This window comes from Hemicordylus capensis, chromosome 3, assembly GCF_027244095.1.
Source record: "Hemicordylus capensis ecotype Gifberg chromosome 3, rHemCap1.1.pri, whole genome shotgun sequence".
Classification (NCBI taxonomy): domain Eukaryota; kingdom Metazoa; phylum Chordata; class Lepidosauria; order Squamata; family Cordylidae; genus Hemicordylus; species Hemicordylus capensis.
In genome coordinates this window covers 9,450,099-9,462,253 of record NC_069659.1, presented here as the reverse complement: position 1 = coordinate 9,462,253, position 12,155 = coordinate 9,450,099, and the positions used below count along the sequence as shown (strand labels likewise).

General features: G+C 47.3%; 1 protein-coding gene across 9 annotated transcripts in view; it reads right to left on the bottom strand.

The window, feature by feature from the left end:
- The window catches only part of MYO7A (myosin VIIA), a 188,866-nt gene that overhangs the window by 110,084 nt on the left and 66,627 nt on the right, over positions 1 to 12,155 (bottom strand). For 7 of the 9 annotated variants that reach the window (XM_053309990.1, XM_053309989.1, XM_053309991.1 and 4 more), the window contains 5 exons: positions 8,845 to 8,862; positions 6,711 to 6,895; positions 5,795 to 5,916; positions 3,285 to 3,427; positions 2,634 to 2,747 (listed from right to left, as the gene is read on the bottom strand). In XM_053309990.1, coding sequence (XP_053165965.1) covers positions 2,634 to 2,747; positions 3,285 to 3,427; positions 5,795 to 5,916; positions 6,711 to 6,895; positions 8,845 to 8,862 — 582 coding nt within the window. The remainder of the gene's footprint in view (positions 1 to 2,633; positions 2,748 to 3,284; positions 3,428 to 5,794; positions 5,917 to 6,710; positions 6,896 to 8,844; positions 8,863 to 12,155) is intronic. The other 2 variants (XM_053309986.1, XM_053309988.1) reach the window with 1 other exon arrangement.

Below are 12,155 nucleotides of genomic sequence, written 5' to 3'. Positions count from 1 at the left end.
AAGACGTAACATCTGCAGAGGCTGCAGGGGGCAGAGTGCCCAGGTGAAGACCTACAATTTTGCAATGCTCCACTCCAGGTTAGGGATGTGCAAAATGTATTGAACATGGATCGATTTGGGTCGAATCAGAAGTGAGCCAATGATTCTATCCCGAACTGAATCACCTGAATCAATTCAGGCAATTCAAGCACCATTTTGAGGCCTGTTTTGCTTGAAAAATGGATCTCAAAATGGTGGGGAGAGCTGGTCTACCAATTGGGATCAGCAGGTAGACCATCTCTCTGAGGCAGGGTGACCTGTCCTCCGGGGCGGGCTTAACTGCTAAATCCAGAGTGGAGGGATGGTTTTCTGGGGAGAGCTGGTCTACCAATTGAGATCAGCGGGTCAACCAACCCTCTACTCTGGACTTGGCGTGTCAACCCACTTCAGAGAGCTGGTCTATCTGCTTATCCCAAATGGTAGATCAGGTCCCCCTGCCATTTTGAGGCCAGTTTTTCAAACAAAATGGGCCTCAAAATGGTGCCCAATTTGATTTGGGTTGAATCAGGGTGATTCGTCGAGGTAGTTGGCCAAGCCAGCTGCTTCCAACAAATCAGTGAAGAGGTCATGTGATTCAATTCAACCTTGAATCGAATCGCAGATATTCATTTGTGCACATCCCTACTCCAAGACTTAATTTGGGTCAAGGCTCACTAGAACTCTGTTCTGGAGACTGGAGACTTTCTTTTCTTGAAGTCTGGGGTCAGCTTTGGAACTGGATAAGGAATACTAAGTAGTTGGCTGCTGTTGGGATTTTTCCATAGATATTGTCTCAGTTATTTGTATGGGGCAAGCTTCTTTGATTGGTTTCAGATATAATAATAAGAGATAATTCAGAGATAATAAGAGATAATTCAGTACATAAGTGTTAGTTTCTGTCAGAGTGTTGGTTTCTCTGCTCTTCACTTGCTGACTTAAATTCAAACTGAGAGGTTCTCCGTCTTCATAAGAGACTGTTAGCCTGTTTATTGTTTTCTTAACCTGTGTTTAGTAAGTAGTAAATATCAAACTCTTGTTTCTTAGTTAAAGTTGGCTTCCTGATCAATTACTTATAAAGGATAAGACATTTCTCTGCTACTGTTCCAGACCCAAGGTTAAGAACTCTAAAGAAGCAGGCTCTAAGACCTGCTGGTGAATTTCATGGCAAGTTCCACCCACCCTGTGGCTAACAGCAGCCTCAGGGGAGCAATTTAGATCAGAGATATGCTGGGGGGTGGGGAGAACCAAATTATGCCCCATGGGGGTGGGGCTGTAGCTCAGTGGTGGAGCATCTGCCAGGTTTGCAGAACATCTCAGGTTCATTCCCTGGTAGCTTCTCCAGGAAGGATTAGGAGAAACTCTTGCCTGAAACCTTGGAGAGCCGCTGCCAGTCAATGAACACAATCCTGAGCAAGATGGACCAAAGGTCTGACTCCATATAAGGCAGCTTGCTCTCAGAGGTGCTCTTACCCCCTGGACCTTAGGGCCCCGATCCATGGCTTCCAAGGTCCAGGGGGGTCTCCCGCCGCCACCCCATCCTGCACCCATCCTGCTGCTGCCCCCACAGTGCCGAATCACGGTGCTGAAAACTTCAATAATTCTAGCCACCATGTGTGCGGCTGCGGTGTGTGTGTGTGTGTGTGAGAGAGGGTTGTGACACACTATTCCAACTGCACATGTGTGCTGGAGTGCTTTGCAGTTCTCAAGGGCCGCTGGGCCAAATGGCTCCTGCTCCGCCCACTGCTGCCACCATGGGGATGGGGGAGGCCTGCTCAGCTCACCCTCCACACACCATACAACCACGCCACACACATGGTGGCTAGAATTACTGAAGTTTTCAGCGCTGCGGTTCGGCGCTACAGGACAATGGCGGCATGCTTCTGGGGAGCCTTCAAAAGTGCAGGTCCTCTTTTAAAAGAAAAACTTTCTTTAAAAAAAGCTTTAACTTTTTTAAAAAAAAACTTATGGCGGGGGGCCCTCCCAAGTCCTTCAGATCTGGGCACCAAAATTACCTAGATGGGCCCTTGCTTGCTATGTTCCTATGAAGGTGCCCTTTGAAATGAAATAGACATCACAAGCATCAAGTCACGGATCTTTCACATCTCATCGAGTCTGGCCCTGATACTGTATCACACCAGCAATTATTCAATGAAACTTGAAAACTCTAAAATCCAAGCAAACTGAGGGCTAATTCTGAGGTGCCAAACCTGTGTCTAGGCTGTTCTGCTTCAGAATTCAGGCAGGGCTTACATAACTGAATGCTTGTGTGTGGGTGGGTGGGTGCATGTCTGCATGTATACACACCCTGTACATAGAAAACTAGCAAGTCAGGGTGAAAGGGTTTGGGCCTAGACTTCTCTTTGACATCCAGTTTTCTATATCTATAAGAGAGAGAGAGAGAGTGTGTGTGTGTGTGTGTGTGTGTGTGTGTGTGAGAGAGAGAGAGAGAGAGAGAGAGAGAGAGAGAGAGAGAGAGATGGAAGAGCATTCAGTCCCAGACACAGGTTTATCATCCTGATGAAAATTAGGCCTTAAATACCATTTAAAATCCACACTCTTCGATTTTAACACAGGTCTCTCCTCCCTTCCTTAAGCAGGTGCGGTTTTGCCCTCACCATTGAGAGGTAGTTGTAATCAGCTGCTTTCCCCAGACCCAACATCCTCTTCTGCTCCGGCGTCATTCCTTTCAGCATGCAGTAAAAAACGTGGTAATTCCTCTCATCATGAGCCTGAAAGGGGAAGAGAAACAGGGAGATGCTCTTTTAGGATTCTCTTGAATCTTGGCAAGAGCCAGGCTGAATGTTCTACCCTCTGCCTTGCTCCTTAGACGGTTTTATAAGGATTCCTCTGTTTCAGGGCTATGTTCTTGTGGAGTGGGCTGCTTAGTTGCTCATGTGCTTTTGTTCTGCCCTCTGTTCTGAGACTCAAGGAAAGAATTATTGACCCCTTTATTTGATCAGTTTCCAGGCAGGCCTGACTCATTTTATCTTAATGTATGCCTTGCTGATGTTAATGTGGGTATTACTAAACTGGTTGCTAAATTTTTATATGGGGCTATGAAACTGACCTCTCATTATGGGGTTCTATGAAGCCGATTGTGTATCTTTTAGTTATTTTGTGTTGTATATTTACGCCTGGTAACAGTCTAAGGTTTTAATTTTGTTTGGCTTATGGCCGTAAATAAAATGATTCTGATTCTGAAGTTATGCACGTGCAGAACGGACCCCGCGTCTATCCGCGTCCATCCGCTGCCTTAAGCCCCTCACCTGCCGACAGACACGAGACTTCTCCAACAGGTACTGCTCGATCTTTGCTCCCTCAATTGCTCCCCGCTTGTTGAAATGGATGTCGATGTATTTCCCAAACCGGCTGGAGTTGTCATTGCGAATGGTCTTTGCATTCCCAAAGGCTGGGGGAAACCAACAGAACAGAGCGTGATCAAGAGTTCGGTCAGAACCTTTCTCAGATTCTTGCTAATGGCAAAACAACTGTGCTCCAGAACAGGGTTTCCTTAACCTTGGGCCCCCAGATGTTTTTGGACTACAACTCCCATCATCATGTCTGGGGATGATGGGAGTTGTAGTCCAACAACATCTGGGGGCCCAAGGTCAAGAAACCCTGCTCCAGAAGACACCAGTCCCTCCAGAGGGGTACAACAGCATGTTTCCAGAACACACAGAGACTCTTTTGCTCTACAGCCAATGCAGTGAGTGTTGGAGATGGCGTTCCAGGGCACCGACCTTTTGCACCAACTATCCTAATGACCACTAGGGGCATTGGGAGTAGAGGTAGTTTGGAGGGTCTCCTTACCTGCCCCTGCTTGCCTCTACTCTATGACCCGTGCCTTGACTCCTCAGGTACTTCCTGTAAAGTCAGTCCTCTTCCTTTCCTCCTAGAAAGAAGATGGAAACATCTCCCTCCCTCCCTCCCTATTCATTATGTAGCTGATAGATAGGATAAGGTCTTTCCTATCCCAAATGTATTTCACCAATAGCTAGTTAAGTATCTTAGACGCTACCATGATCTCCATGTGTGTTCCTTCAACAGCTGCAACAACTAAACTCTGCCCTCTGTGACTGGAGTTGTCGCTTCCTTGGCGCTTTGCTAAATAATTACAAACCCCAACAGTGAGCTCAGTGGTAGCTTGACCCTCTGGCCCTTGGAAGGTGCTCTGTGCGCTTGCTTCATGCTTCTTCCCAAACCTCCATGTTCCTGTTCAGAGACATTTGTAGTTGCAGCACATGGCCAGCAGGAGGAGCTAGGCTATGTGGCTCAAGCCTCAACCAGGAGGAAGGGAGGTGGGTAGAAAGATCTGCAGGGCAAGGCAGGACTGCCTCCTTGTACATGAGGGGTGTGTGCATGTATGGACCCAGATCCTGCAGGGCTGGAGGGTAAAGAGACTTTCATTCTCCAGTAACATCTTCAGATAGGGCTGGGAAAGACCCCTGTCTGAAACCCAGGAGAGCGCTGCTGCCAGTCAGTGTAGACAATACTGAGCTAGATGGGCAAGTGGGCAGACTCAGTATGAGGCAGCTTCCTCTGACCCCCTGATGCAATGAAAAACAGGAGTCTGCCACTTGCACACGGAAATTCCTGATGCCATCAAACATTTGACAGGTTTTGAACATGGTTAAACAACAAGTGGCCAGTAGACCAGAAACTGCCGGGGCAATCTGATTAGATCCCAACGACTCAGTGTTAATAGATTTAACACTAACACACACCAGTTGTGAGTCAGTGTTCCCTTTAAAGCATGCTCATGTGTGTGGGCTCACAAGTTTGTTTTTTTAAAATGTCTGCTCAGTTAATAGTAGACCCTGCTCAGGTTGAATCGGGCAGGCTCCTCTCTGAATGCACACACTGCCTTGATATTGCTTCCCAGAACAAAACTCATTCTGCACACAGATGGCGGGGGGGGAGGGACTAGAGGGGACACCTGTGAGTATCACCGATTACCAGTTTGCTTTTGGGCACAGTTTGAGGTGCTGGTCTTGACCTTTAAATCCCTAAATGGTCTGGGGAAATGGTCCCCAGCCTGGGGGCCTCCAGATGTTGCTGAACTACAACTCCCATCATCCCCAGTCACAATAAATTGTAGCTGGGGATGATGGGAGTTGTAGTCCAGCACCATCTGGAGGCCCCCAGGTTGGGAACCACTGGTCTGGGGCATCCAGCAATCTGCTGCTTGAGCCAACCACCTTGCCTTGCCTCATGGAAGGGCCGCCTCTGACTCTGATTTATTTATTTATTTGATTTTTATACCGCCCTTCCAAAATGGCTCAGGGCGGTTTACAATTAAAACAAACCATTAAAACAGTAAAGAGCTAAAACAAAAAGGAAAACAAATATATATATAAAACAACAATTAACAATTTAAAAACATTTTAAAACAACAATTAAAACAATCACAGTAATTAAAAATCCTGAAACCAGGTTAAAATATTAAAACCAATTTAAAAACCCTGGAAAGTCAGGCCAAACAGATACGTTTTAAGGGCTCTCCTGAAGGCTAATAGAGAATTCACATTACGGATTTCCGCAGGGAGCGCATTCCACAGCCCCGGAGCACAGGTAGGGACATCAGGAGCATCCATACCTCAGTGTGGGACCAAAGGGCCCCAGATTCACTCGCTACCCTCCCCAGTGAAACAGATCTCGAGTCTCAGGGCTGGGGAAAGCTCCGAGCCAACTCAGAAGGCCTACATCTACTCAGACAACGCCGCGCCAGTTGGACGAGGGCCTGACTCGGCGAAGGGGACGTCACGTGCCCACTGACCTTCGAGGATTGGGTTGGCTTCCAGCACTTGCTGCTCAATCCAAGAGTGCTGCCCACTGATTGCCGCCAAGAACTGCAGGATCAGTTTGGTGCTCTCCGTCTTCCCGGCGCCTGACTCGCCACTGCAACGGCCCAAAGAAAGGGGGGTAAGCAGACAGTCCGGTCACGCCCAGACCAAGGCCACGACGTTTCCATGCTTCCTGGCTCCCTTCCTCAACAGGGAAAGGAGGAAAGCTCAGTGACGGAGAAAATGCATGGCATGCAGATGGCAGAAGATCGCAGTGTCAGTCCCCAGCATCTTTTTAAAAAGAAGGTCACGGAAAGCAGGCTGGGTGTCAGGTTCGCCTGGACACCCACCCAGAAGAGACTCCAGCGGGGGGGGGGGGAGGGGGGAGGAGCCCACTCCGGCCTAGACTCCTGGGCTCAGCAACTCCCCAAAATCTTTCAGGGCAGGAGCAGCTGAAGCGTGGAGCACTGTGGACTCGGAGTCCCTTCCATCGCCCTCAAGTCCCCGGGGCCAAGCTCCAGCTTCAAAGTTGGAGTGCTTGCCTGGCTGCCTCTCTCCTGATGGGCTTACTCAGGAGGAGGAGGAGGAGGAGGCCATTTCAGGTGCTGCTCTGGACTAGGGATCTAAGACGGGTTGGGGCTTCCAGCTAGCATCCACGGGTTCAACCCCTCCCTTTTAGCGCTGCTGCCTCCAGCCCGCCTTGCTTGACCCGGGTTCAGACACTTGGGAAAGGCCCCTGCTTGGGACTTGAAGAGTTGCTGCCAGTCAGAGTTGGCAGCCCCGGGCTAGATGCTGCCAGTCAGAGTTGGCAGCCCTGGGCTAGATGGACCCCTGGCAGGTTCTTATCTCCTTTCTCAGTCTCCTGATGCAGCCTGAGCACCACCCTGGTGGTGCCATCCACCTAGTCACCTTATAATGCAACACTGGTCTTTGTTGTTCCGCTGCATGTTGAAATAGCAGTTGTCCGCAATGGCAAAGATGTGGGGTGGCATCTCCCCGATCTTTTTGTTGGTGTAGAGGCGGATCTGTTCTGGAGAGTAGATGGGGAGCAGCTGGTAAGGATTCACAGCCACCAGTATTGAGCCTGTGTACGTCTGGAGGAAAGCCACAGAGAGAGAACATAAGAATCAGCTCCCTGAATGGGTTCTCAGACGGGGATCCCCAGATGGACTACATCTCCTATCATCCCCAGCCACAATGGCCTTCAGCTGGGGATGATGGAAGTTGTAGTCCAGCAACACCTGGGGTCCAGTGTTCCCGGTAAGAGGGATCCCCAGATGTTGGTGACTGCAGCTCCCATAATCCCTAGCTGCAATGGCCTTTGGCTAGGGATTATGAGAACTGTAGTCAACAACATCTGGGAATCCCTCTTACTGGGAACATTGCTGGGGACCCAAGGTTGAGAACCCCTGCCTCACTGGATCAGATAAGAGCCTGGCTACATATTACACCCATCAGGTACAAAAAATTAGCCACATGCAAACCAGACTCTGACTCTTGAGAATTCTAACGCTCCCCTGGAGAGGACGGGGGAAAGTGCTGGTGGGGCGCACGAAGCACTGATTTCCCCTCTTCATTCTTTTATCAATGCATATCTCTCCTTAGAGGTCAATTTCCCCCGCTCTTCCCACTCCAAACCCGTAAAGAAAACTGGACTCTAAAGGAAAAAACAAGATGACCACTGAGAAAGAACAGAGACAAGTCCTGTTTGGGTGCTATGAAAACAGGTACTGGGGAATGTACCCTTTCTTCTCATGAGAAAGCTATGGTTTGTACCAGGGATTCTCAACGTTGGGTCCCCAGATGTTATTGGACTTCAACTCTCATAATCCCCAACCAAAGGCCACTGGGCCTGGGGATTATGGGAGTTGAAGTCTAATAACATCTGGGGACCCAATGTTGAGAATCCCTGGTTTGTACCATCTGGGTGGACAAATCCTCATTGTGACTTTTGACACAGTCTACACCCCTTGAGATGGAAAACAGGGGATAGCATTGCAAGACTTTTAGCTTTCAGTATGTTATCATGCTGAAGTCCTGGAGTGGCCACATTTATTGTCCTGGAGTGTCCACATTTGCAATGGTAAAAGTTTTTCAAACACAAAAACTCCTATAAAATTTTATCGATGTTGTCAGAGGAATGGAAATGCCAATTGGCAGGAATGTCCTACAAAGATTACTCTATGCAGAGAAGGCAACCATTTGTTCATTGTTACCCTGACCATGACCCTAACCCTTTCCTCTGTGCAAAAATGACTGCAATTCTACCCTAATCATTTGAGAGTAGGGATAAAGAAGGGGCAATAACACAGAGAAATCTGTAAGCCTAACAATGCTATCACCCATCTTCCATCTCTGGGGGTGGGGGTGGGTTGGCAGGGTAGACATTGCCAAAAGTCTCTATGAGCATTTGACCCCTGAGATGGTACTGGTGATGCCCAAGAAGTGTGGGTTTAGCTCACGGACTATTCAAAGCCTAACCCTGTATAATCTTTTATTTTACATTGTATCTATTGTATTAATGCTGTGAACTACCCTGAGGTGGTAGTGTACTGGAGGGGAGGAGTATACATATTTTAAACAAAACAAAACAAAAACAACATAAAATAAATTTAAATAAAATAAAGTATCCCCAGTATAAAGTATAAAGTATCATCAGTAAAACGGGAAGTTACAAAGCAATACCATCATTGCTACTCATGGTTGTTATATGCATGCACCACAGCTCAGGCCAAAGCGGATTTAATCAGCAGATGATGCTTATTTCATCAAAACGTGAGCATTAAAACGAAAACGGCTGAGGTACCCAATACCAACTTTACATTACAGCTGCCCCCAGGTCCTTGTTTTTGCAAAGCTGTGCAGCCATAGAAGCAGCAAAAGGAAGACGGAATTTCAGCCAATGAGTTCGCGAAGCCAAGGCAGCTAAATGGATGAGCCCCACAATGCTTAGCATAAATGAATGAGTGAACTGATGAGGATATGACGATAGGGCATTTTTGGAGAAGGCAAACGACTCAGCGGTTTGGCGAGTTATACTTACCCTCCCGCCGCAGTTAGTCTAATGTTTTAGAATAAAGGGAGAAGGAAGAACATGATTTCTATTATCAGCAGATCACAAAACTTTGTTTTAAGGTAAAGACACCCCCACCGAGGGAAGTCAGGACGCGGAGGGGAGAGAGACCATGGTGCCACCAAGGTCAGCACTTTACTTTCCCCCATAAAAGTAGACAGCAAAAATTCAGTTCTAAGAGAGCCAGTATGGTGTAGTGTTTAAAGGGTTGGGCTAGGACTGTGGAGACCCGAGTTCAAGTCCCCGTTCAGCCATAAAACTCACTGGGTGGCTCTGGGCCAGTCACGTACCTCTCTCAGCCTAACCTACCTCACAGAGTTGTTGTGAGGATAAACATAACTATGTATATCACTCTGGGCTCCTCGAAGGAAATGCCAGAGATAAATGTAAAAACAAATAAATTAAATAAAAGGGGTATCTGGAGGAACACTTTTGAGATGGGGGCATAGTTTTTTGGGTGGGTCTTCCAACAGTTCCCCCACCCTAAATTGCAGTTCACTTTCTTTATTTCATAGGCAATTTAGCAGAGAATGCAGCTGCATAGGACCCATCCCATCATCTACACAGCTCTGCCCAATTTCCATCTTTGGTCACACCAGAGTGTGAGGAAACCCATGTTAGCAATAGCAATAGCAATAGCACTTACATTTATATACCGCTCTATAGCCGAAGCTCTCTAAGCGGTTTACAATGATTAGCATATTGCCCCCAACATTCTGGGTACTCAGCCTTGTAGAGATGCATCAGGCAGAAATTCATCAGGGACATCCCTAGCAAGTGATTGGAGAAGCTGCACCTGTTGAGTTTCAACCTAGGTTCCTTCTTCCCCAGCCATGTCTCAAGCTGAAAGACCAAGGCAAAGTGTTGGTATATAGAGCCTCATTTCTAAAGCTAGCAGAATATACGAGAGTGTTCCAAGTTTTTACAGCTTATAGGGCACAGAAGTTAAGGTAGACACCTTAACTTGCAATGTCCTTGCTTTTTAGAACATGAGTGAAAATTTAAAGCACCTAAACTCTTATCTTAAATTGAAGGGTTTTTTGATTATTTATTTATTGTATTGAAATTTTCTTATATACCACCTCCTCCAAAGAGACTAGGCGGTGAACCACAATACCAATAACAATTAATTTAAATAAATAAATAAATAAATGGCAAACGCCTGGCGAAACAGGCGGGTCTTAAGAAGGGCTTTGAAAGCTATTCAGGAGGAGGCTGAACTAATCTGGGAGGGAAGGGTGTTCCAAAGAAGAGGAGTGGCCACAGAGAAGACCCTCCTACAGGCCCAGGCACCACGCACTACCCCAGGGCCCGGGGCACTAAGGAGGGCCAGCTGAGAAGATCTCACAGACCAGGATACAACTGGCCGAGAGAGGCAATCCCGGAGATATACAGGTGCTAAGCCCATAAAGGTTTTGTAGGTAAGAGCCAGCAGTTTGAATTGGACCCGGAAGCGAACAGGCAACCAGTGCAGCGACCATTAAAGAGGTATGACACTATCAAATCTACAGCCACTCATGAGGAGGTGGGCCTCTGCATTCTGGACTAGTTGAAGCTTCTGGGTCGTTTTCAAAGGCAACCCTAGGTAGAGCGCATTGTTGGTTGTTGTGCTGTCGAGTCAGTGTCGACTCCTGGCGACCACAGAGCCATGTGGTTTTCTTGGTAGAATACAGGAGTGGCTTACCATTGCCTTCTCCCGCGCAGTATGAGATGATGCCTTTCAGCATCTTCCTATATTGCTGCTGCCCAATACAGGCGTTTCCCATATTCTGGGAAACATACCAGCAGGGATTCGAACTAGCAACCTCTTGCTTGCTAGGCATGTCATTTCCCCATACAGTAATCCAAATGAGAGGTAAAAAAGGATTACCGAATTCCATAGTAAGAACAACCAGTTATCACAGGGTATCTCAAACATGGGTCCCCAGATATTGTTTGACATGAGTTATTGGATTAGACTAGGGTTGCCAACCCCACAGAGTATCCAGGACTGGACTGAAATTTCCAAGAACTGGCATGAGTCTCTCCTAGTTCCATTGGAGGAGAGGTGCTTCAGATATCGCCAGTCTGTGTTAACGAACACAACAGCATACAGGCATGGAGGCAATTCAGCACGAGCTGTTGGGAGAGCCTAGGGTTGCTAACCTGATTAAAAATTCATCGCTCCTTCAGGTTAAACTCCTGCTAAGAGACAGATATCCAGGACAGCGTTTCACACACTTAATTAAAAGTTAATGTGCTGCGCACGGCCAGGGATGCTCAGCGTCTCTCTACAGCACCAAATAACAAACAGAGGCTCAGTTGCAGGGCTCAGCTTCAAACAGAATATGGGATGGCTGTCCAGCTTTCAAAGCAAAAGCATTGACATTTTCAGCAAAAACAGGGGAATGGAAGGAGCGGGGGGGCGGTTGGGGACTGAAAGGATGCAGTGAAAGGGGTAATAGGGTAATAGTTATTATCAGGATAGAAGAACAGGTTGTGAGAGACTAAAGCTCCACTTGAGAAACATTGGTCCCAGAAACTCTTTTTCCGAAAGGTGGAAAGTCAGCATTATGTGTCTTCTGTGATTCTAGGTATGCACAGTGCAATTCCGCAATTCCATTTGGGCACGGTTTAACATCCTGAGAAAATCAGCTTTCATTAAAACAAAACAAAACACACCCACACCAATTTCTAGCCCTCAAGGCTGCAAAAGTAACGACAGGAATGTCTAGAGAAATCTCAGAAGGGACCGGGAGGATTAAGCAAGCTTTCCAGCAGTCAAATCCTGGAAAAAAGAAGATTGTGGGAAGGGGAATAGGCAGTTCTTAGATAGAGAGAGGAAAGATTGTGCCATCCAATCGAGTGGGTGTCGACTCCTGGTGAGCACAGAGCCATGTGGCTTTCTTGGTAGAATGAAGGAGGGGTTTGCCATTGCCTTTCCCCCGCACAGTAGGAGATTATGCCTTTTGCCGTTGTCACGGAAGTAAGCATCTGCCTCCAGCACCTTCCTATATAGCTGCTGCCCAATATAGGTGGCTGCAAATACAGATTTACTGGGCACAGACTAAGGATCATACCGGCAGGGATTCAAACTAACAGCCTCTTGCTCCCTAGGCAAGTTGCTTCCCCGCGGCGCAAACCTCAGCTGATAGTTCTTAGATACTGAAGGGGATTTCAGAAAGAAGAGAGACTGAAGTGGTTTTCCTTTTCGGGACACGAAGCAGTTTAATTCCAGCTCCCAGGATTTTTAAGATTAAACATCAGGAAGGTCCTAAACAAATAGTTGCCAGATTTTCCCA